This window comes from Nilaparvata lugens, chromosome 2, assembly GCF_014356525.2.
Source record: "Nilaparvata lugens isolate BPH chromosome 2, ASM1435652v1, whole genome shotgun sequence".
Lineage (NCBI taxonomy): Eukaryota > Metazoa > Arthropoda > Insecta > Hemiptera > Delphacidae > Nilaparvata > Nilaparvata lugens.
Window position 1 is genome coordinate 14570318 of NC_052505.1, and position 26862 is coordinate 14597179.

Consider the following 26862-nt stretch of genomic DNA (forward strand, 5'->3'; position numbering starts at 1 on the left):
CCGTACTTAACGGGATATAGTAAGTTACAATTATATTGAGATATATAATACATCACACAATTCAAAGCTATCTGAATAATTATTACATTTTATAATGAAATTCAATTCTAGAGAGAGGATTCTAAAACGAGATTCAAACCATTATCACAGACGTTATTCAAATAACGTAATAACTTAATAAATCGAATGCTTTGTAATGTCCTAAAGTCATTTGAATGAGTTTTCAGAAGGCCTATTGCTTTGTAATATCCTTTCGATTAATATATATATTTTTTAATGGAATATATTAATAATTTAGTTTTTAGGACCTTGTTCATCCCATCCCAAAAATTCAGTTAGCTGCTGTTAAAAAAATAATATATATAAATCCCTACAAGCACCAAAAACTAATGGAAATGTTGTATGAGTGTTGAGACTAAGTAATTATTAAGATGTTACTTTTGCCAATATTAGAAACCCATTAATCTGCCAAACCAGACGCATGTTAACACAAAATGTTAAATGTTTTCCAAATAATTTCACCGTAGGCCCACCTACTTATCAGATGAATGAGGTCATATTGGAACCTGACTATTTGAATGTGTTGAAAAATACTAAGCTCCGATTTGATGAGTTGGTATAGAATAATTTATCATCACTCTTATAGAGAGCTATAGTTGAATATGATATTGAATAAAATTGTAGTCAAGGATCGCTCATATGGGAAGCGATATAGTGAGGTCCACGTTATAATGGCAGTAGTTGATTAACATTGGTGTTGCTATCCTTGTCTATCATTCGACAAAACGCTATCCTTTACTAGCTCGGCAAAGTTGCAGATCGCTTCTTAACAATGTAAAAATAAAATTAATTAACAAAATATTTCATCTCAATTATGAAAATTCATAATTCAATCACTGAAAAAATTATTTTTGTGACGAATAAAATATAATTGATTATTTTAAACAAGAATAAGGATAATATAACAAGAAAATAATTAAGGACTGAAAATTTTGTGAAGTGAACAACTACAAGACTCAACCTATATCGGACTATGTGTAACCTTATATAAATTTGGGAGAGGAATAGCACAAGGTTACCTTATTTTTTCTCTCCCTATCATTTTGATGATGTATTTATTGTATGAATCAATAAAGAATGTACAGTTTATATCACATCATAATATATACCGATATCTTCTATAGAAGGCAGTGGCAGAGGGCAGAAAATCGCCAACGCTGTTTTCCTATATTTTTCCAATGTCATTACAGCGTGGACCTCACTATAGGTTGATATTGAAGTTACAAAAAACATTGAAAATCGACATATGTATTAGCGAAATAGCACTGATTCATTACATACATCAAATAGCATGTAATTCTCCTCTCCTATCCTCCTGTTATCCTATATTTCTCCACTATCTTTTTAACATGATCCACACTATAGTTGAGTATGATAATGACAATGTAATGGATCATTATCATCAGGGTAATGTTAATGATAATAATATGAATATCAGGGTAAAGATGATGAGGTGATGTTCAATTTGTTTGTGGACTTCTGTCATTATAACGTGATCCATGATAATGAAAAAGATATGAATTGTAATCAAGGTGATTTTGTTGAGGTGAATTCAATTTGTTTGCAGAGTTACTGCCATTATAAAGTGGACCTTTCTATAGTTGAGTATGATAATGACAAATATACGAATGTAATCAGGGTAATGTTGTAGAGGTGATATTGAAATTATTTGTACAGTTACTGCCATTGTATCGTTGACCAAACTATAGTTGAATATGATAATAGCAACAATATGAATTGTAATGGGGTTGATGTTTTTGAGGTGATACTTAATTTGTTTGTAGAGTTACTGTCATTACAACGTGAGCCACACTATAGTTGACAATGATAATGGAAAAAATATTAACTGTAATCAGGGTAATGTTGATGAGGTGATATTCAATATTTATAGAGTTACTGCCAACATAATGTGTACCATAATATAGTTTGATATGAACATGAAAAAGACGTGAATTGTAATCAAGTTTAGAGGTGATATTTAATTTGTTTGTAGAGTTACTGCCATTATAATGTAATCCACACTATATAGTTGCCTATGATGATGAAAAAGATATGAATTCTAATCAGGGTAATGTTTTTGAGGTGATATTCATTTTTTTGTAGGGTTACTGCTATTATAACGTGGGCCACACTATAGTTGAATATGATAATGACAATATGATACGAATTATAATCAAAACAATGTTGTTGAGATGATATTCAAAATGTTTGTAACTTGGACCACAATGTAGTTGAATATGATAATGACAACGATATGAATGTAATCAGGGTAATGTTGTAGAGGCGATATTCAAATTGTTCGTAGATTTACTTTCATTATAACGTGGACCACACTATACTTGGATATGATAATGACAAAGATGTAAATTGTAATGAAGGTGATGTTGTAGAGGGGATATACAATTTTTTTGTAGAGTTACTGCCATCATAAAGTGAACCACACTATAGTTGAATATGATAATGACAAAGATACGAATGTAATCAGGGTAATGTTGTAGAGGTGATATTGAAATTATTTGTACAGTTACTGCCATTGTATCGTTGACCAAACTATAGTTGAATATGATAATAGCAACAATATGAATTGTAATGGGGTTGATGTTTTTGAGGTGATATTTAATTTGTTTGTAGAGTTACTGTCATTACAACGTGAGCCACACTATAGTTGACTATGATAATGGAAAAAATATTAACTGTAATCAGGGTAATGTTGTTGAAGTGATATTCAATATTTATAGAGTTACTGCCAACATAATGTGTAACATAATATAGTTTGATATGAACATGAAAAAGACGTGAATTGTAATCAAGTTTAGAGGTGATATTTAATTTGTTTGTAGAGTTACTGCCATTATAATGTAATCCACACTATATAGTTGCCTATGATGATGAAAAAGATATGAATTCTAATCAGGGTAATGTTTTTGAGGTGATATTCATTTTTTGTAGGGTTACTGCTATTATAACGTGGGCCACACTATAGTTGAATATGATAATGACAACGATACGAATGTAATCAGGGTAATGTTGTGGAGGCGATATTCAAATTGTTCGTAGATTTACTGTCATTATAACGTGGACCACCTTATAGTTGGATATGATAATGACAAAGATGTAAATTGTAATGAAGGTGATGTTGTAGAGGTGATATGCAATTTGTTTGTAGAGTTACTGCCATCATAACGTGAACCACACTATAGTTGAATATGATAATGACAATTATATGAATTGTAATCAGGGTAATGTTGTTCGATTTGTTTGCAGATTTACTGACAGTGATATCGGCAAAGGGATGAGTCCAGGACAGGGGATGTTCGACTCCCTGCAGAACCAGAGGCCTGGCCACCACTGGGATGTACTTCAGCACTTGGCCCTGTGCTTCTTCCAGGGTCTGGATGTGCACGTAATAACCTGCCAACCAATAGTCATAATTCAAGTTGGTTACAGTCATACTTCCATAAGAGTTGAGGTCTCTTCAAACTATGCTACGCTAAAATACGATTTATATGATAAATCCACCAGCGTAGCGTGGTAGCTTTCAATGTTGGGAGGTAGGACGGCTACATGTTACAAAAACGTATTTGAGCGTAGCGTAGCTAAGTTTAGATTAATTTTTGTCATAGAAAGATGTATGATCGAGCAGAGTTCGCACAGCATGTGACACGTCAGAGTTTCATAATCTTACATTCAAAAGAAATAGTAATGATAATATTCTTTTATAGATTATTATGACAAAAAATAGTGTAAGTTACAAGGACGGGAAGGTGCCTTTTGTACCTTGTTTGTTAGTGCTCGAATGAAATTCTAGTCTCGGCTAAACAGCATTCTCGCACTGCAAAAGGCCCTTTCCCGTCCTTGTGACTTAAAATACTACTGCAGTACAGTTTTGTATGATGTATTAATTTGTCCAGTTTATGTTTTATTCATGATATTTGTAACTAATTTTCTTTTGAAAATAAAATATAATAATCCATGGAGTAAATTATATTTGAAAATCTAGATCTTTGACACCGGTTCTGTGACGTTGCACATAATTTGATAAGTTGATGATTGTTTGATTGATGATTCCTTACGTGAACATTCAATATTATCAAATAACTACACAACCTTCAAAATTTTCAAATATCTATTCCAGGACCGAAAATTGAGAGGAAAAGCAGTGATGTGTGATTTCATAACCTAATAATACCGGGTGTCTATAAATGAATATCGGGGTTTTAACGCTTTATAAGATTTATTACATTATACTTACAGTTATAAATGATATGTCAAATGAAAGAGCAACTCAGTTTTTGTTCGTTGGCACCAGTGCGCATGTGCGTGAAATGTTTCCGCGGCGATCCGCTAGAATGCGGTATAGCAAAGATGGTTGAACGTAACTGTACCCGACCGCTGGATTGGCCGCAAGGGGCCCAATGACAGAGCTTGCTATGCGTGGCCTCCACGGTCACCCAACCTAACGCCATGCGATTTTTACCTTTGGGGTTTCATCAAGGATCGTGTGTATGTGTCTCCGTTACCAGCTGACCTCCTTGAATTACGAAAGAGGATTGAAGCAGCTGTTGCAACAATTACAGAAGACACACTACTCAACGTTTGGGAAGAACTCGGCTATAGACTTGATGTGTGCCGTGTGTCAAATGGTGCTCACATAGAACACTTGTAAGCTTGTATATAAAACTGTTTGAGTTGCTCTTTCATTTGACATATCATTAATAACTGTAAGTATAATGTAATAGATCTTATAAAGCGTTAAAACCCCGATATTCATTTATAGACACCCAGTACTTTGGAGAACATGTACTTACTATTAAAATTTGAGAGAGATAGTTTCCAATTTGATTAGGTAGAGTACAGGCTCAGCCTAGTTTTTCCTCCATGATCATAATTATCATTTTCTGATTTTAGTGTTTTGTACAATAAATGACTAAATAAATTATGATTGTATAATGATCCTAGTTCACTTTTAAAACTCAGATTAAAGTTTATTATATTTTTTCTCTGTACTTGTAGGTACTTGATAATGCTAGTGAAATAGGTACTTACCTCGGTTGAGACAGGCCATCCACTGTATCTCGCGCACCTTGGTGACCTCGCGACCGATGAGGTAGGTGAACACTCGCACAGGCACGTGTGTGCGGTTGTCGAACCAGTTGTACGTCTGGAAGACCTCAGTCAGGTTGTCGGTGACACTGTCAGTCACCAGCATCACCGCCTGGTTGCACGTCCGCTGCGGGCAGTTGCGCCTCTCTCGGTACTAAAAATTCAGAACATTCAAAAGTTATCGTCGAACGTACAGATTTACAAACGGACAACGACTCACAGCAATAGAAAAAAATCAACAATAAAGTCAATTCAATTCGTTCTTTCTTATATACGTTTGGGAGAGGAATAGCACAAGGTTATCTTATTTTTTCTCTCCTATCATTTTGATGATTTACTTATTTTATGAATCAATATTGTATTGTCGAGTACATTTTATACAAATACATGGGCTTTCATTGTAATCATAATCACAAGTGGACAGACTTTGACAGGCGTCTCAATTCTATCAGACAATACGATACAAATGAAGTTACAAACACCGATAACGATATTAAAGAACTCCTCCCTCAAGGCATAAGGCACATCTATAATATTATAAAGGAAGGAATTGGCTTAAACACGAGACACGAGAGAAAAATAACTTGAGAATCAAAAAGTGCAACTATATTTCCTCTCAAAAGAGCTGGGAGTATATGTCAATTAGGCTTTTTAATTTTCTTCCCAAAAATGTGAAATCAATGGAAATCCACTGTTTTGAAAGATATTTGAAAGTTTTATTGATGAAAATGTGCCTATATAATATACAAGAATTCTTTTATACTAATTTTAATGACTGATTTTATGTTTTATTTCGCATGATCTGAATATTGTTCTATGTTACTGCTTTGAATTGTATTGACGTTGTTGTGACATTTTTTTTTGACAATAAATAGTTTGATTTGATATAAATGTACGGGATAGGAAATTCACAATTGAAGCATCATCAAGTACTGAACTGATCAACTTGAAATTTTGCATACAGATTTTTAATTTACCGAGGATGGTTATAGGCCTATTTTAAATTCTTGAGATTTCAGTAGTTTTCAGTTTGTGAAGACCCTCGCGGAGCACGGGTTACCTGCTAGTCTATAATATTATAGAGGAAGGAATTAGCTTACACATGTATGGGATAGGAAATAGCACGATTGACGCATCATCACGTATGAACTAATGAACTGATATACTTGAAATTTTACATCAAGATTCTGAATTTACCGAGGATGGTTATAGATCTATTCTTATATTAATTAATCAATTTTAATTTAATAATTGAAACAAATTTATTTAAATTATTGTGGTTCAAACTTCACGCAACGATAGAAGCCCAACCAAACAGGGCTTTCTCCAAATGATTCCGTGGCGTGATTGGAAGCACGCACGATTAATGAATGACAGTTAGCGGATTCGAAACCAATCAAGGCTACTTGCTGGCTCTACAGCAGAACCAGAAACTGCAAGATGACTAGCCTTTGCCCAAAGTTTGAGAGGAAAAGAGTGGATTCAATTCGTGATAGTAGATTCCTTGGGCCTTTTGACGATCAAGTTTTGCTTAATGTATAATTACAATTATTTTTCTCTCGCAATGTTTTAGTTTTTACTAAAAAGCTTTTTGTCACCTTTTGAAAAAAATTTTGTTCAATAAATTTACCTGTTCTAGAAGGTTGAAAGCAGTGATATAGGCATCTGTGAAGTTCGCTTTACCATCTGGCTTAATGCTGTCTATAGCTTCTTTAAAGGTTTTTATATTTTCTTGAGTCGCCTGGAAAATGGAAATAAAAGTATGTTAGTTATTAGGTTGCAGTTGAACATTTCAATTAAGCTACCGTATTGAATTTCTGTTTCAATCATTTTCTACTCTCATCTTTAATAATTATGTGGAAAACGTTTTAATATCAGAAGTAATCTAGTATTTTGTCGAATAAAATGAACAATCTCTATAAATTTATTTATAGAAATACACGACTTTACCATCATCCAATATAATTCCGAATTATATTTTTAATATGTATCTCTTTTTTTTGACAAATTTTATGTCTTGAATTTGTTTGTCGACTAATTCTGAAGGTTCAAGAACAAAAAAATGTTGATGACTTTTTGATGAAGAAATTTCAGAATGAGGTTCATGAATATATTCCAACCTCAAAGTGTTTATTGTGCATTGGGTGATGAGTGAATTTTGAATTTTCAATTTGAAGCTCAGATTTTGCGCAGGCCGGACACAGCAATGTCTCCCGGCTACATAGGCCAAGAATTTGGCCTATGATTGCATATGCATACATACATACATTCCGATTTGTGATACGAGTTTTTACCACGATTATTATCGTAGAACTTATCCATTCATATCATGTTCCAATTCTTAATTTTCCATTTTTTTTATAAATTTTCGTACCATATTTACTTTAGGTAGAGAGTTGAGAGGAAGGATATTTTTGGATATCCTCTTCCAAGAATGAACGCTTAGCTGTCAATACGTCCGCCAATTTTGTAGATACAAACAAATATATATATATATATCAAAGTAGTTTAAATTGCATTTTATTGTGTATAGTAAGGGTCACGTTATAATAGCAGTGGAGGAAGAAAGGGAGAAAAACGTTGCGGAACCTATGTCTTGTCAGTGCCTTCTATAAACGGTAGCTGATACAGGTTAATTGATGCAAAATAACCTGTTCATTTTCATTTAAAATAATCAATTATATTTTATTAAGCAAGAAATTATATTTTTCAATAATTTCGTAATAAATTTTCATAATTAAGATGAAATATTTTATTAATTAATGATTAATTCTACATTGTAAAAGACGATCTGGCAACAGAGTAAAGCGAGAAAGAGATAGCGCTATATCCGCTTTGTTGAATGATAGACAAGTTATTGCTTATCAAACACTGCCATTATAACGTGGACCTCACTATAGGTATTATTCAATTCCATATTCTCAAATTCATTCTTATTTTTTATTTTATTAAAATTTTGCTATGTTGTACGCGATTTATCTGCGTATAAATGCCTGTATATATTGTAATCTCCAAAAATAAAGTAATTCAATCAATAAAATTTTACCTGCACAAGCATGTCAGAAGTGAAGCAGGGCACAATGTTGTAGGAGACGTTGTTGAAGGCGAAGATGTTGATGAAGTCGTTGTTGCTGAATGTGTTGAGGATGGAGTTGACGGTTTGGCGAGCGATGGTGGCACGCATGCCCGTCATGGAGCCCGAGTTGTCCACCAGGATGACGACATCCTTGGAGCAGGTGGCCGCCTCTATGAACCAGGGTCGGGTCCGGCAGTCGAACTCGTCCACGTCACCGTTCCAGCGCAGTGCTGCCAAATCACACATCATTTTATGTTATCAGTCAAACTTACAGAAACTACAGTGAGATCTGGTTATGAAGTGAAACTAGTAGGCTATCTAAATCTGTTAATAAAGTAGCCTAATAATACAAAAAATATTAATTTTGACAAGACTATAGTAAGTAGCAAGTAGGTTCTTAGTATAGATTTAACAGTTAATTCAAGTTTTATTTCTACCTCATTTAAGTTCAGCTATTTATTCTCAAGTTTCATTTTAGCTATTCATCTCTCCATTGGTCCATCATAAAAAGAAACGTTTATTAAATTTGATGTTGTGGTATTTCTCCATAATTGAAAGAGTAAGATGTTGATGTCAATACCACTTTAATTTATTCGAAAATTAATTCATCTTACAGAACCAGGTTTCATGGTAACACCTACCACATCTTCAGCTGAACTGATGTGTTTGTTATTGTTGAAGAAACAGGAAATTCAATATTCCTACAGTTACGTTGAAAAGTGGCCATTGCTGCACTAATTACAGAACGCAAAGGATCACTTTTCCGCTCTAGTGCGGGAATAGTTATTTGTGCAACTAGTGCGCAAAGTGACAGTTTGCTGCACCGAAAGAAACGTTTACGCCCGAGCCGTAGGCGAAGGCGGAATGATTTCTTGAGTGCAGCAGAGGAACTTTGCGCACGTATTTCACATTAAGTTTTTCCTACAGTTACCATTGAATATGAAAAGTGGGTAATTATGGGTAAAATTGCCTGAAATGCATCAAATGTTTTTCTGTGTAATTTTATTATTGATAAAAACCTTAATCCTAAAATCCTAAAGTCCTCGTTGTCCTTGGTTATAATAATATATAATGAATAATAATTAGCGCGTTGTGCTTGGTTGCACCTCTGCTCACTATAGCAGCCACAGCAGTCACTGTTACCAACTTCATTTTGATTTTGCTGCACTGTTGCTCCATATAACCTACTAAGTATTTTGCGTTGCCATGTTGCAAATCTGGAGTGCAGAAAAATTTTTCCCGCACTAGAGCGGAAAAGTGATTCTTTGCGTTCTGTAATCAGTGCAGCAATGGCCACTTTTCAACGTAACTGTAGGAAAAAATCTTTTCCTACAGATACCCTGAAAAGTGACCATTTATGCACTGATTGCAGGCTGCAAAGAATCACTTTTCCGCACTAGTGCGCAAAGTGAGTACTTTGCGTACTCCAGATTTGCAGCATGACAACGCAAAATAGTTAGTAGGTTATATGGAGCAACAGTGCAGCAAAATCAAAATTAAGTTGGTAACAGTGAGTGGGCTGCTATAGTGAGCAGAGGTGCAACGAAGCACAACACGCTTATTATTACTATTATTATATTATAACCAAGGACAACGACAGCACAGTGCCACCACAGCACACACCACACAGCCGCCTCGCCATTCAAACACACATACATTATTCAGGCAATTTTACCCATAATTACCCACTTTTCATATTCAATGGTAACTGTAGGAAAAATTTAATGTGAAATACGTGCGCAAAGTTCGTTTGCTGCACTCAAGAAACCATTCCGCCCTCGCCTACGGCTTGGGCGTAAACGATTCTTTCGATGCAGCAAACTGTCACTTTGCGCACTAGTTGCACAAATAACTATTTCTGCACTCCAGATTTGCAACATGGCAACGCAAAATACTTAGTAGGTTATATGGAGCAACAGTGCAGCAAAATCAAAATGAAGTTGGTAACAGTGACTGGGCTGCTATAGTGAGCAGAGGTGCAACCAAGCACAACGCGCTAATTATTATTCATTATAATTATATTATAACCAAGGACAACGAGGACTTTAGGATTTTAGGATTAAGGTTTTTATCAATAATAAAATTACACAGAAAAAAAATTTGATGGATTTCAGGCAATTTTACCCATAATTACCCACTTTTCATATTGAATGGTAACTGTAGGAAAAACTTAATGTGAAATACGTGCGCAAAGTTCCTCTGCTGCACTCAAGAAACCATTCCGCCTTCGCCTACGGCTCGGGCGTAAACGTTTCTTTCGGTGCAGCAAACTGTCACTTTGCGCACTAGTTGCACAAATAACTATTTTGAATAAACAGAAACGTTTATACTGTATTATCATTCATCCATTCATCATCACCCATACCAGGCTTAAAATACTTGTAGAAAGTTGCATTTGTAAATAAATTAAGTAACATCTGATTATCATTAGTTTACTATATCCACATTATTCATCTATCATTATTTTCATGGATGGAGCTAAGTGGAACTTAGGGTGGCCACCAACAACAGGAAAGGAAAAAGAGGAAAGAGAGGGAATAAGAGAGAAGATGGAGAAGAAGAAGGATGAGAGAAAGAGGGAGAAGAAGAAGGAGAAAAATAATAAGGGAAAAGAGGGGAAGGAGAAGAAGATGATCGAATTAGAGGAAGAAGGAAAACTGGAAGGATTTTTTGTGGGGTTGCCTATTATTTATGGAAGGTGCTCAATCTGGTAACCCTGGTTCAATTTTTTCAATTATTTACCTCTCAATCACCTAAAAAATCTAAGAAACAATAGAATATGTCACTGAGCTTTTTCATTCCACCAGTAACTTAATAGTTTTAATGATTCTACATTGAAATTCTATCAATTATGAATCTTGATCAATTACTTCTTATCCCAATGAATCATTATGATTATTTGAAAAAATTAAAACTGTTTACCAGGATAGAGGCGAAGGAAGCCACTGTTACCACCAAAGTATTGCCATTTCAGTGTTGGATCGCTCCGATAGTTCCTAACAAATACTTCGTCCAACGCCTCTGACCACTGGATGTGCTCTTTCACATTCTCGGCTGAAAAGTAAGATGTAGGATTCATTGATTAATTCACAAAAATACACCAAATACAGGAGAAAATCATAAATGGAGAACATACTGAAACCTGAAAAAAGTTGACAGTATTGTAATTCATTTTGTTAATCTCGTACACAGTGCTGTTAAATTAAGACTTAGACTTGAAATGATGGTGTGTATTTTGCTGGACGAAGACAAAATGACTGTATTAGGCTACACTGCATTTAGAGCATTGTTTTTGCAGACGTCAAAAACTACTACTGGTACCGTATCTGGTAAATTCATCCTTATATTATAGTAAAGCCGTTTATAGTGAGAGTAACTGTGATCGTACTGGGCCAAATAAGATGTGGTTTGTACCAAAACAAAGGTAAAGCCCAGCTACCATTCTGGCAATTTGGAATATCATAACAACACGGCAAGTTGTGCCAGTTTCTTGAGAAATTTTTACACTTTTTCACCTATTGCTTTCATTTCGGCCCATCTTGATGAAAGTGCAATGACAATGTAGACGCTAACTTAGGTAGATGCTAGCTCTAGTGACCTTGAGCATTATAAAAACATATAAAAAAGTAACCAAAACTCCTATATTTTTTGGGTATTTTCGAAAACCTGACTTACGAATTTAGTATTTGGGGGTGCTGGATCCAAATCTGGAATAAGAATCATTCTATATTCATTCATAAGAAACTTGGAATTTCAGGAGAAAAGAGAGGAGCAATTAATTGCAAAATACGAAACCGCAAGACCACTTTTGATTCACTGCACATATATATATATATATAGTCCAGTCAAGAAAATGTTATAGAAGGAAAAGTTTGGAAGACAATTTTTGACCCCACAGTTCTATTTAGGGTAGTAAGGAGGTAAACATATCAATAGTCCCCACCCCTACCCCTTGTGCTAAGGGAGTGGGGGTGGTTCAAAGGTACCACTTTTTGGTTTCTCGCAGATAACTAAAAAACTATGAATTTTATGGACATAACTGTTCTATACGAAATTGAAGCTTACATAATTTCCTACAATATGTATTCTACAACTTTTTCTATATCTGTTCTAGTTTTCGAGATATCCGCTCTTGAAGGTGTGACATTTTTTTTGAAAAAACACAATTGCCCCAAATTTTTATGCATTTATGCTCCTATAACCTTTCAAAAATTGATGGGAAAAATCCATGCTGATCATGAGCTTATAGAGCATAAAATTCTCTCCAATTTGATGTATACTTTTACGCATTTCCCTACAACTGCTGCAGCAGCTTTAGTGTTGAGAGTGAAATCTCCAGTTTTTCTACCATAGACCAATTGGCAAAGAAATTTGGAGGGAATGTTTTGTGAACAATTTTTGACTTTGCAGCTCTGTTAAGACTAGTTAGCAGGAGAACTTATCAAAATTCCCGATCCCTAACTCATGTGGTAAGGGGATGAGGGTGGTTTAATAGTTGCATTTTTGAGCTTTTTCTTCCGCGCGGGTAGGAGGGGACTTTTGATATGTTTACCTCCTTACTACCCTAAACAAAACTGCAGGGTCAAAAATTGTCTTCCAAACTTTTCCTTCTATACCCTCTTTTGAGCATTCATTACCTGGACTAATAGGGCTGGCGCAATAGTTGCGGTGAAACAGCCGAGTTGAAATGATGTAGACTGTTTCCACTTCTACAAGTTCCCGTGATTCGAACTCTAATAACGTTGCTGATGCTCTTACCATGAAGGGCTGACTGATGTTCATACTAATGGAGAGGAGGCTTGTCAGTGGCCCCACAATATACTAGAGTCTAGAGTCTATAAGATCTAGAAGTTTCCGTAATTCAAATTCTATTCATGTTGCTGCGTTAAATCTGTAGTAATGGAAACGAGCCTTCAGGAGGTAGATGTTGGTGTTACCTTGGTCGAAGACATCGGTCGGAACATGTACAGCGCTGTAGTCAGTGTTGACAGGTATGCCATAGAAGTGATTGTGCTTGTCGAGCTGCATGGTGCGGTACTCGGCGTAGAACTCCTCGTCCTGAATGCGCTTGGGCACGATTGGCTGCGGTGTCACCCCCTCCTCTGCCTCCTCCTCCAGGGAGGACAGCTTGGCACTACGATAGGTCAGCACAGATGACACGTTGTAGTCAAACCTCTCCGACAGCTGTTCGGCCGCCTCTATCAGGCACTGCAATTTACAACCTCTAATTTAGAATATCAAAATTTAAGAACAATCAGACCAATATTATATTTTATTTCTCTCAGACTCTACTTACTATACTCCTCACAAAATTACTTTGAAATTGGGAGGGACATGCGCAGCATAGATTGCATACAGAGGTAGGGATAAAACGGCGGCAAAGTTGAACCGGCCAGCATTCTCTAATTTCTAGTGAGTATTCACGCGCTCATTTTGAACTAACGGAGTTTCCTATCTGGAAGCATTTAGTCGAATGCTCTAATCGACAAATTGGCAACTGCGCTTCCACCTATGACTCTATTAATCACTGTAATTGGTTGATCTCCCTCCATTTCTCTGCGCCGCATATTCCTCCAGGTCAGACGTAATTTTTTACGGAGTATAGTGATACCCTAGGGCTGGAGAACATGATTTTTCTCTTTTGATTTATTCTACATATATATCATAGCCTACACTGATATTGAGCAAGCAGCATGTATCTTTTATCTCGCCTTGGAATGCTAAAAGAGTTAGACAGTCTTATTGTCAAAAATTACTTCGATCTCTATAATGGTTCAAAGAATATTTGTTGGAAATTTGAAGAAGATTGATGAAAGCAAACAAACGTTATCGTCGAACATAAGGTACAAAGCCATAAATTATAGAAAATGCTGTGGTTCGGTACTCACCATTACAGCATCCATTTTTGACTTCATCATTCGATTGACATTGGTGACTATAGTGTTGAGAATAGCCTCTCCATCAGTGGGTAGAACGCGAGCATTCAGCACTTTGTATTTCTGTTGGAAACATATCAACAATGATTTATTTGAAGATACAGAATTATTTTATTTATTATTCACAATGGAGACAACAATTTTCCCCAAATATATATGTCTCCTTGACAATAAAAATTGTACAGATACAAATGAAAAAAGAAAAATAATAGCTAGAAATATAAATTATTCAATTTATTGTAGAGAAGAAACCGAAGGATAAGTGATTTGCATTAAAAATTCAACTGTAATCTGTAGTAGCCAATAATGAGCTATATTACAGCTATATGAGCTAGGATACTGTTTAATCTATCTAACCTATTTATTTATCTCTGCTATAGCTTTATAAAAATATTATGTTGATGGATTTTCAGAACGTTCCGTTGATTATCAACTTTGCTCAAATCAGTTTGATGTTCTGTTTAAGTAGTTGATAATTGGATATGCGAATGTCCTTTTAATAATTATGACACCTTGATCGTAGAAAACAGGTCTTGAAGCGATATTGAACCATCAAAATCGGCTACATGATTCAGAATATTAGCAAAAATGCATTAATATAAGATAATAGGAGATATCCGATATTTTAATAGGCCACACTTTCAAATTTCGTTTGAATATCTACTCAATAAATCTGTAAACTTATGTTAAGTCATTACCATCAGGCTATAATGAATGATTACGGTTGTGATGAGATGATGTGGCCCAAGCGACATGAAGCGCTTTTGCAGGAAACTCTCCGATCGGCTGAATTCCCAGAACGCAAACCCAATCAGCCAATCGGAGAGCTTCCTGCCCTGCCGACTCGTCCGCCCACAAGTGCAAAAACACCTGAAAAAATGCTTCATGTCGGTTGGCCCTAATTGTTGGTGGGGGTCTGTGTACAAATCATGTCAGAGACTACCAAACTACCATCACCGTCAGGTTATGGAGAAATATTTGCGGTGAGAATGGAGAAGGGGTGAGTTAGCCTTAGCCTGTAAGTGGAAAGTTCTCAATTGAGTTTGTATGATTTTGTATTACAGAGTGAGAGTGTGGAAAAAAGTTGATATCGTCAACAGTATTTTAATAAATTCAACTTCTAATCCACATTGTTTGACAAGCGACTGTGATATTTTTTCATCATTCAACCCAGTTTTGAGTGTCTGTTAATTTTCCACTTCAGAGCGTAATTCATTGTGAATGATATTTGATGAAAATAAATCTAAATACGCGCTTACCTGTCTGATTTCTGGTATCCTGGTTACAAGCTGTCCAAGCTCCCATATCTCTTCTCCAAGTTTTGTCGCCCATGTTTCAACTCTGGAATCAAGTAAATTTATTTTAAAATTTGAAATAGAAATCTTGTAACAGTAACAGTAGTAACAGAGTATCTTTCAGCAGCTAAGTCTTCTGCATTGTTAGATGTTTTTGATTTGTCCAAAATAGATCCAAGACTAGCAAATGCATTGTTTGCTTTGGCTTGCTATATGTAGAGGGTCCTTAAAAAGGGTGATACCAGTACGGTACACGAGCTGAGCTCAATAAAGCCTCGCAATTAACTCTGAGGACCGCTCTATCAGTTCGTTAAAACATAATTCAACTGTACAAACCGTTGATTGTTTAAAAAATCCATCAATAATCAAAATTTGGGAAACAGTTTTCGAAGCTGGTTGATTCTCCACTTCTTATTGATTCCAATTTTCTAGAGAGATCCCCTCAAGTTCAAAGATGTAACAAATAAGTATGTTCTGTAGATAACAATACAAAATAATTATAAAATTTAGAATTTTTATTTGAAAACTTGAATGTTCCTATATTCATTTTTTTCTTTTCCAATACAAGAAACTGTACAGTATATAGCCAAACCATATTATGGTTACAAACTATGTTTCAGAAGTGGTTTTTATGGTCATGTAATAATATTATGTTGTGCGGAATTAATTATTTTTTAAATTTTTTTCGCAAAGTCGACAAAAAAGTGGTCACCCATCCAATGGGAAAAGCAGGCGTACGTCACTTATCTAATCTTCCAACATAATTATATCAAACACCATGCAACCAAATGCTTCCCAATTTTAGTAAAACTATTGTTTTGAAAATAATTGGGAGAAGCTTGAGGAAGGAGATCAATCAGTAGTCCTCAAGAGTAGGTGAGTAGCTAGTTTCTCTCCATCTTTGGAATGCCACCATGATTAGATTGAATGATTTGGGATTGCCAACATGATTTTATTAAATAATTTTGAAATGCCACGTTGATTTGTTAAGATTGAATGGTAATTTAATACAGTGTAGGTAACAGAATCTCAATTTGTTACGGATTATTTTTGAATTCAGGTACTCAAATTATGTTTTTTAAATGGAATCTCAACATTAAACGTCGCTTTCAATAGTGTGCCGTAAATCATAATACTACGTCAAAGAGGCAACAGCCACAAAGTTCACACAAGCAAAATCAATGTTGGGAGTTCAAACGCACAATTACACTCGAAATCCAAATCATGCAATGCTAGAATGAAATCTTCAACATCGAAATCCATAATTACACAGTATATTCTGAGCACAGAATACTTGGGAGTTCAGCAATAGACTGGACTATCGCTAAGCTCAAATTACGCTAGACTTGGGAAGTTTTAAGTACTGCTTTTTATTAGATTGTGAACAAAAAGTAGAGAGGAAAGGATTGCTACATAAAACTGAAAATAGAACTGATAATAAAGCAGAAAAGATACAAAAGTAACAAGCTGTTAGAAAAAACCAAGTGGCTCTTTCAAACTCACAATTATGTCAATGAGTTATTTTTATCAATAAAATAGTATTGATATATAGTAAATGGTATTTATCTAAAGGATTATTTTTCCACAAATCTGTATGCAAATATTGATAGCATATTAGGGTATAAAATTTGTATACATACTTTTATGTGGAAATTCTAATATAGTTCGATTAGATATGGAAACTGGTGTATGTTTCATTTAGAACTGAGAATCGAGAGTAATAACTTTTGTGAACTTCAAACTAATTCGGGAGAACCGCTAGAAACTTTTGTCGAATTATTTATGAAAGATTATTTGTTTTTATTTCTTTTCAACTTGGAAATAATGTGATTTGAATGCTGAAGAAACAAACTACCTAATATCAGAAGTAGAACTTTTAAATTCATCTGGGTTGAATGCTACACCCTGTTTGTACCGCACGTCATTTTTTAATATTGAAGTTACACAGCCATTTCAAGCAATGACAAACAAACTGATAATGGTAGGCCTAATTCTGATAACTTGTAATAGTCCAACTATTTATTTATCATAAATGATCATTAATGATAATTGCAACCATAATCTGGTACACTTTGCAATATTATTGATCAAAATGCTTTCTACTCTCTAGAAAATATTCTCTGAGACCGCGGACCGCGATATTTTACTAGAAATGACTGTGCTCTTGCAGTTCAATGGAATAAATTTCAGACTATGTAATTCATTCATAATAATTTTAGTGCTCTCTAGGCCTATTTTCAAGGTAGAGATTAAAAATGTGCAGAGAGTAGAAAAGATTATCTTGGAAACTGTTCAGTTTTCCTGGATGATGTTGCTGTTCTTAATAAATATCCATAATCTCTTCAAAGACAGATAGAAAGATGATTTATTTGAACAAAGCAAGTACATATATAAATATTATTGCACTGAAACATTCCACAATGTCTTTCAAAAGAATAAGTAACAGTAGCAAAAATTGTTTACAAAATATGTCAGCTCCATAACTTGAAACAAGTAAGTCAGTGCAAAATGGATAGGGAAATTAAGTTGTTCAAATGGTCTTGAGAGTTGACAAACCGAAAACTGTACGCCACCAACGTCAGATAAGACACGATTAGATTAGCTTAATAACAATAGATATTATTTATACCGAGACCGGTATCTACGGAGTATCGGTAGGCCTTCGTTACTGTATTTCAAACTTCTTGAACGAGTCTAAATTGACACTATGAAATACAGTATTAATACATTAAATAGAGTATTAATACATAATTAAATACAGTATTAATACATAATTAAATACAGTATTAATACACAATGAAATACAGTATTATACAGGTCATTTTAGAAAAAAATGACCATCTACCCGAGTATCTAGATTCTAGACATATACTCGAAATAGACTACCGTGTCTAATTTAGTTTTAATTTCTCATGTTACATGAATGAAGATTCACTTCCTTATCCATCATCTAACTGAGTATAAGGACGTGGTATACAGTTTGAGGACAGTGGTTAGTAAGGTAGTGGTTTGCTACCCTGTATTCAAAATAAATTAGAACATTTTTGCAATGGCTACTTACGTTTCTTCCTCATTGGAATGTATGTAGCTTGGCCCAGCCACAAACAGCAATAACACAAAAAAGATCGCACGTGTCATATTGCAGATCAGGATCTGAGACGTCGCATGTTCAAAGTCCAGGGTTCGATCCCTGAAGAGCACTGGACACAACCATCGGCAATTCGGAGGAGAGACTGAAGAGTTGTTGGAGATAGGGCGGAGAGTTGACTGGCTCGCTTGGCCCCCGACAAGGGCCGTCAGCTATTTTTGGAAATCACTTTTTGGCTGCACTACAAGCTGTCCCGACACTACTACGTAAACACACACACACACAAACACTATCCCCTCCCCCCATCAGCATCACCATCGTATATTTCACATTTTGCAGTTTTCATCCCGTGCTATGGCACGCGACCAATAGCTTCCTGGTTAATCATCTTTCTCAAAGAAAAGTTGCGATTTTGCAAAAAATATCGTAATTGGATTATTGGCATATGGTAAATTGGTACATTGGTAAATGTAATATTCTATTTGAAGAGACGAAACCAAATAATGGATTAATCATCTTTTATGAATGAATACAACACTACGGGAAAGAAAATACAACTACAGTATAGTGAGGTTGACCACGTTATAATGGCAGTGGAGAAAAATATAAGAGAACAGTTACCGTACTGATTATAGTGGCCTTATCGTTACAGATTACAGCGTTGCCTTCTATAGAGGATAGATTATGATAACGGTAAATTCGATGTCATATCAACAGTTCATTCTTTTTGAAAATGTTCAGTTATAATATTAGTTAATGTTTAGTTATATTTTATTCGCCATGAAAATATATTTTCAATTATTCAATAATGGATTTTCATTGTTGAGATTGGTTATTTTGTCAATTATATCTCTACATTCTATATTTCTAAGAATAAGTCTTCGGAAGATGTAGCCGTCCTAACTCCCAATGAATATTAAGCTATGCTACGCTGGTGTGAACGGGACAGATCGCGTAGCATGGATTTAACATTGGGAGATTGGACGGCTACGTTTCCCGAAAACGTACGTATTTCTAGCTACGCGTCGCTAGGTGTGTGAAGACCTTGAGATAAAATGAATTATGTAAAAGCAGTTTGAAAACACACAGTATAAAATGATTTGAGATTTGAGCTTTTAAACATATATAGGAGACTCGATGGAAGTAGTGAATACAGTTTAGGCCAGACAATCAACCCACTTGCATCTCCAAAATATCACGCTTGAGAAGTTGAGAATACATGAAGTTTCATGCATTTTTGTAAAATATTTGACTGAGTTATTTTTTATAGAGGATGACTTAATTTTCTAGTGCTTAGGACATATTTATAAAGGCTGGATAGAAAGAACTTCATATTCGAAAAACTGTATTCATAGGTTGCAGTTTCTCTGACATAAAATCTGTGACCGTTTGAGAACTAGTCTCGGTTCTACTCAAGGTTCAACACCCTTAAGGTGCGTACAGACTTTCGCTCTGCTCCGCAACCGAACGTCACTCCAGCAGAGCGATTGATGATCGACCGGGGAGCAACAGTGGTTCGACCGGGGAACGCGAGAAGATCTAATATCTTCCGTAACGTTCATGATGGGTGCGCGGGCGGAGCGACTGTAGTACGATGGAGGAACGAGGGCGGTACGAAGGCGGAGCGTGCTCGGTGCGGGTTGGAAGTGCGTATATGTGTACGCAGCTTTATTCATACTAACCATATGAACCTCCTCGTGAACTAGACCCCAAACCCTCATTATGAATCTCCTCATGAACTATCTCCATATCCTCCACATCTACTTGTTTAATTTTCCTTGAAACCAAATGGAATAATTTCTTATTCGAATTTCTGGCCTCAAGATAGCGGTACATCTCAGATTTCTCCAACCGCACGTTGAGATTTGTCTCAAGGCCCAACACCATCCATACGAATCTCCTCATACTACCCTCCACATCCACCCGTTAAATTGGCATTGAGGCCATTCAAACTGAATATCTTATTCGAATTTCCGGCCTCAACAAACTTCTCCACAGATTTCGCCAACTGCACATAGAGATATGCATAGAAATCCTCCATTCCCTCCATAAGAACCTTCTCATGAACTAGCCTCCTGCCTCCATACCTTTCATATCCACCCGTATAATTGGCCTTGAAACCATCCAAACATAATTTATTATTCGAATTTCAGGCCTCAAGAAAAGTAGAAACGTCTCCAGCGCACAGATTTCTCCAACTGCACATTGAGATTTTTGCCTAAAGCATTTGGATTTCCCTCGGCGTGTGGTGTCGACTTCATACCAGTACCAGCAGAGAAAACTTATAAGATTGTTTTATTCTATGGTACTAGTCTAATAGCAATGAAAGACAATTGAAAGCAGATTATGAATAGCGTTTCTTATGAATAGCGATGAGAGCGTAGTCTAATTACGATCATTTTAATCAATCCTCAAATGATCAGATCGTTGGTAGTTAATTCTGCAGACCTGGGTCACTGTTCTTCAAATGCATCTATCAATTAGACTTCAATTCCTCAATAACTTTCAATTTCGCTCATTGCCAATTTACCTGTAATTGCTAAATCGGTCAGAGATTCAACTCTATTTCATTTGAAGTCTGATGGACACAAAAATTACTCTCAATAATTGCAGTCAAGGGACAAGGGTCAATCAAATTCTTGTTCTCTCAAAATGAAAGGGGAATGATGACTTACTTACTTTATGACTGTTCACAATTATTTTTTTTCTATGTTTTGTTTGTCTCAATGAATATTGACACTATTCCCATGTATCTCTAACTATACATTATTGTGAATAAAGATGTTTTCAATTCAATTGATGATGAAAACGGGTAGATTAGCTCATGCAACTAAACATAAAATTAATAACACTAAAGACGGATTTTGAAGAAAGAAGAAACGAATCAGGATTTAATTCACGACGAACTACCAGAATTGAAGGATAAACATAAATCGATTTTCCAACACGATTGGAAAAATCTCAGAGAGAAAGCTTGCAACGGTGTAGCTGATTTGACAAAGTGATACCATAGAGAAAAGATAGCATAAGGAGATACCCCATGGTTTGTAGAATTCATTCAATGTTTTGTATCAAATGTTGGTGTTGTGTATCAAGTTGAGATGATACTGTATCATATTGTGTGAACTTGTATACAAGGCGATATTTATCTGTCAATAAATAATTTTCACATAATAAATTAATCGACTGTTTCGTGTGAAGTATAGTACTGATACTGTTGATGAATATTAATTTTTCAAGTTCAGTTTTCCAATATCGGCTATCCACTTTATTTCGGTCCACGTTACAATGAAAGAGGAGAAAAGAAGGATGTGGACCTTCCTTATTCAAGAATAATGATATTTTTCATCTTTGAGTTCAGTTTAAAATTTTATTCGTCCATTTCTGGTTGTAGGAACACCTGCGGGTTTATTTTTTTTAAAATATGAGTTTCATAAAAAAAAAACATAGAAGGCTTAAATAAATTATAAAGTCATAAATATATAATACACTCCTAGCGCACACCGGTGCGAAATGCGTGATAACGGTAACAGCCAGAGAGTACCTATAGAATACTCTCACTCTATACTCTCATTCTATATTCTCTGGAGACGGCAGCGAGAGAATTTCTTCTTAGCCGTGGTTAAATGCATGGTCGAAACCCATTTTTACTTTCCTTCCACTATTACCATAGGTAAGGAAAGTATTGCTTTCCGAAAAAAATTAAGGTCAATTTTAAGGTAAGGAAAAAAATTACCTCAATTTCTAAATTTCTATACGTTTCAAGGTCCCCTGAGTCCAAAAAGTGGTTTTTGGGTATTGGTCTGTATGTGTGTGTGTGTGTGTGTGTGTGTGTGTGTGTGTGTGTGTGTGTGTGTGTGTGTGTGGTGTGTGTGTGTGTGTGTGTGTGTGTGTGTGTGTGTGTGTGTGTGTGTGTGTGTGTGTGTGGTGTGTGTGTGTGTGTGTGTGTGTGTGTGGTGTGGTGTGTGTGTGGTGTGTGTGGTGTGTGTGTGTGTGTGTGTGTGTGTGTGTGGTGTGTGTGGTGTGTGTGTGTGTGTGTGTGTGTGTGTGTATGAGTGTATGTGCGTCTGTGTACACGATATCTCATCTCCCAATTAACGGAGTGACTTGAAATTTGGAACGTAAGGTCCTTATACTATAAGGATCCGACACGAACATTTTCGATCAAATGCAATTCAAGATGGCGGCTAAAATGGCGAAAATGTTGTCATAAACAGGGTTTTTCGCGATTTTCTCGAAAACGGCTCCAACGATTTTGATCAAATTCATACCTAGATAAGTCATTGATGAGTTCTATCAACTGTCACAAGTCTCATATCTGTAAAAATTTCAGGAGCACTGCACCATCTATGCAAAGTTTGATTTTAGATTTCCAATTATCAGGCTTCAGATACAATTTAAACCAAAAATTTTAAGTCGAAAAGATTGAGCATGAAAATCTCTACAATTAATGTTCAGTAACATTTTCACCTAAAATTGAAAATAAGCTCGAAATTCGAGAAAATAAGATTATTCAATTGCAAACTCTGTTGGCAACTGTTGATTCTATTAAATCATTCACTATGAAGAGATAGCAGACTTCGTGTATCTGCAGCGGTATTGTCCTGTCACCAGCTGGCTCAAATCTTAGAAAAGTAGACTTGAGATACGCGGGAACACTATTGTCAGGTGATCAATTTTCATAACGGCAAGGAAAGTTGTGTGACTGCACCACACCAGATTTTTCCTGATGGTGCAGCTCTACAATAATTGCATTACCTATTCAGTTTTCCCGTTGAATGTACGAATTGTACGAATAAAAATGTACTGGTAATGTGCGAATGTACTGAATTACTTATCCACTGTTAGAGGAGGCTATCCAGGTTTAGAATAGAACATTATAACATACTTTTGTTTGGATAGGGGGCGAAGTTAAGGCATTTATGATTGTATAGTACAATAGGGCCCACATATTGTGTTGCGGTGTTGTGACATTGAGTGTGTAGGGTTATAAATTTATAAAATTACCAATAGCACTTGTTTATAAGAGCAGTATCCGTCAATAGCAATCTAATAATACAGTGACTCTATAAAGAATCTTCATTATATCAACCACTCCAGAGGTGACTCTTTACAGAGTTATACAGTGACGCTTTTTAGAGTGACTCAAAAGTGACTCTTTATAGTCACTGTAGTAATATTGTAATGACAGTGCAATCGAACAGTTCTGATACTGATACGCTCTGATAGGCCTGATAATATAGTGAGGTCCTCGTTATAATGGCAGTGGAGACAGATAGTAGAACAGCGCTGCTGATTCTTTGCCTTGCCACTGCCTTCTAGATAGGATAGCTGATACCGGTATATCTGAAGTAATATTAACTTTTCTTTCTATTCAAAATGGTCAATTATATTTTATTCGTCAAGAAAATATGTATTTTTAAATTAGTAGATAATGAATTTTCATAATATTGAGATTTAATATTTTGTTAATTAGTTATATTAATAATATATAGCTGTGCTTCTAGTGGAGAAGATTGCTTTAATTTTCGGAACAAAATATTTCAAATTAATATTTATTTTACAGTTTTCAGTACTAAGTAGAAGGAATTTTGTTATCAATTTGGATCTTAATCTTTCTACATTCAAAGTTAATAATTATTTCAAGTGTTGGTGTTTTGTTTCAATGTGTAAATTAGTGAAGGATTGGAAAGTCGCACATAACCTTTATATGGACAATTTATTTTATGAATAAATATTAGTAATAAGTATTATTTCCATATTCTTGTAAAACGATCTGGCAACGTTGGGGAGCTAGAAAAGGATAGCGCTAGAAGGAACAGCTTGTCATATATGAGATTGAATATTCTTAAATCAATTATAGGCTATTACTTGATTGTTGAAACAGGATCTGGCAATTATGCAGAGTTAGGAAAGGATAACACTATCTGCTTTGTCGAACAATAGACAAGGATAGTATCCTACCTATAGTAACTATACCTACTAAAATGTATATCAAATAATATCTTCGCTTTTGAGAGGTCCACGTTATAATGGCAGTTTTTGATTAACATTAGTGTTAATCTACCCTTCTCTATCATTCACCGAAGAAGATATTTTGAAATCGTTTTAAACAATGAAGAAATATAATTAGTTTTCAAAATATTCAATCTCAATTATGAGAATGTATTATTCAATTATTGAGAAATTATTCTTGACGAATAAAATATAATTGATTATTTTTGACAGCTAATATTACCGGTATCTAGCTATCTCCTTCAGAAAGCAGTGGCAAGGCAGAGAATCTAACGCTGTTCTTCTATCTTTCTTCACTGCCATTATAACGTGGACCCCACCATATCAAAGATCTGCACTAGAACGTTGCGAATTTATAGGGAAAAAGGGAAATAATGTGCGAATGCGGGAAATATCGGTTTGCCGGGCCGGCAAAATGGACTAAGCACCAACTGGCTGTCAGTCAAGCAGGAAACCTCCCCTCGGCAAGGTGGTGGTCAGAGCTGCACTGGTGCATCGTGGATATTCCTTGTTGAGACATGTGCTATCACAAACAACCGACAATAAACACACCAGTTTACTAGTGAATCCAATTCTGACACAAACAAGTAAGTGAACCTTCTTGGAGATCAATGAAACCGTTGTCATTGCTGTCCTACCATGGAGGAAAGTAATATTTAATCTCCTATCATACCTAATAGAATTTGTGTTTGAGTTACCTACTATATAATAATAAAATCACCCTCAAACAACGACACAGACTATCGAGTCTGAGAGTAATTATCAATGTCACTTATTCAAATTTTCTAAAAAAAATAGTTTATTGTGATTTATATAGAACGTTTTTTTAAACGAAAGGATACTATGGAACTATTTTTCAACTGTCACTTTTCCAATCTAACAGTGGAACAGTTTGATCAATTGAGAATCAAGGTAAAGACAATTCAGTGAACTAAGTATTATAATTTCTTATTGTATTGTTATAGGATTTGTAATCAAATTTAGGAAATTAAAGGCGGAGGAAGGTATTATTAAAATACCGAAATCTTTTCAAATTAATCTATATACCCTTATAAAGTTGTCACTTTGTTCAGTTATGGTACCCTAAGATACCGGTAATCTTTTCAAATTAATCTATACCCTTATAAAGTTGCCACTTTGTTCAGTTTTAATGGAGTACCATAAAATGAAAAACTATTGCATATTTAGAAAATTTATGATGGGATAATCAAGGTGTGTAGCAGAAAGCGGTCTGGTACTAGTTAACATGAAAATATTATAATGATAAAACAATAATATTATCTAATATCACGTTTTTATTATCCGTCTAAATTCGCGATATTAGACATTATTATTGTGCTTTCATTAAGGATAAGTATCACTATAAGTATCACTCCCCAGATCAGGAGTGAAAATTGAATCATCTTAGGCCTATTACATTATTTTGAATCCTAATCAATATGATTTGTCTACATTATTCGAGCTTTTTATACATAATGAAGATAAGGCGGAATGGTTTGACGATTATTTTTAAAACAAAAAGCTAAAAGTATAATTCTAAGGAGAAATTAAGGAAGTAAGGAAAAGTTGCTAAGTCACTTGCAGTTCTAGCCTGATAAGTTGTTAGAGCCCACTAGATATTCATTGCACAGTACATTAATACCACAGATAAGAATATCTACAGATGAAATAATATCCAAAGACCGTAGAAATAGGAAGCATGACTTGATGCTAACTCACAACTGGTGAGAAAAAATTCTCTTGCGAGGGCAAATAAAGTGAGAGAGACAGAGAGATTGATTGATTGCCTTTATTAAAGGCGGAGTTAGGACTCCAGGTCCTCTCTGCCACACAACCCTAAAGAGAGAGAGATTGATTGATTGATTCTATGCCTTTATTAGGGCGGAGTTAGGACTCCTGGTCCTCTCTACCACACAACCCTAATGTCCTACCCTAGAGAGAGAGAGAGAGAGAGAGAGAGAAAGATTGGGAGAGAGATGAAAAGTAACAAATGAAACCAAGATTGATTGTTGCAAAGAAATATAATTTATTTTGGTTCTGAACCATATTGGATTGTGTTTGAAGGAAGATTGGGACTGTTCTGCAATTACTGTAGCATTTCATTATCCAAGGCATTTCTTATTTACGATTCACAACCATGCAAGTAAATGTATAGCATGCCTCTCCGTAGGAGTCGATTAATCAATAACTTTATACAGTAGCAGTATAGCTTATTGTGCATTGTAGGTGTGGGGTAGGTTCGTGCAATGAAAGCATTTCAATACAACAAAACAGTCCAACAAAACTTGT

General features: G+C 35.3%; 2 protein-coding genes across 7 annotated transcripts in view; one reads left to right on the top strand and one right to left on the bottom strand.

Moving 5' to 3' along the window:
- The window catches only part of LOC111045415 (voltage-dependent calcium channel subunit alpha-2/delta-3), a 47390-nt gene extending 28245 nt beyond the window's left edge, over window positions 1–19145 (bottom strand). For 2 of the 5 annotated variants that reach the window (XM_039420643.1, XM_039420642.1), the window contains exons 1-9: window positions 18532–18762; window positions 15435–15516; window positions 14128–14238; window positions 13177–13447; window positions 11162–11293; window positions 8210–8469; window positions 6794–6904; window positions 5107–5317; window positions 3335–3471 (exon numbers count right to left, since the gene is read on the bottom strand). In XM_039420643.1, the coding sequence (XP_039276577.1) occupies window positions 3335–3471; window positions 5107–5317; window positions 6794–6904; window positions 8210–8469; window positions 11162–11293; window positions 13177–13447; window positions 14128–14238; window positions 15435–15516; window positions 18532–18608 (1392 nt within the window). In that variant the 5' untranslated portion in view covers window positions 18609–18762. Of the gene's footprint in view, window positions 1–3334; window positions 3472–5106; window positions 5318–6793; window positions 6905–8209; window positions 8470–11161; window positions 11294–13176; window positions 13448–14127; window positions 14239–15434; window positions 15517–18531 lie in introns of all 5 variants that reach the window. The other 3 variants (XM_039420644.1, XM_039420641.1, XM_039420645.1) reach the window with 3 other exon arrangements.
- Window positions 19146–25000: 5855 nt separating this feature from the next.
- LOC120348740 (protein rolling stone-like) overlaps window positions 25001–26862 on the top strand; it is a 29569-nt gene continuing 27707 nt past the window's right edge. Inside the window, exon 1 of one of the 2 annotated variants that reach the window (XM_039420646.1) lies at window positions 25001–25160. The gene's annotated coding sequence lies outside the window, so the exon portion shown is untranslated. The remainder of the gene's footprint in view (window positions 25161–26862) is intronic. The other variant, XM_039420647.1, reaches the window with a different exon arrangement.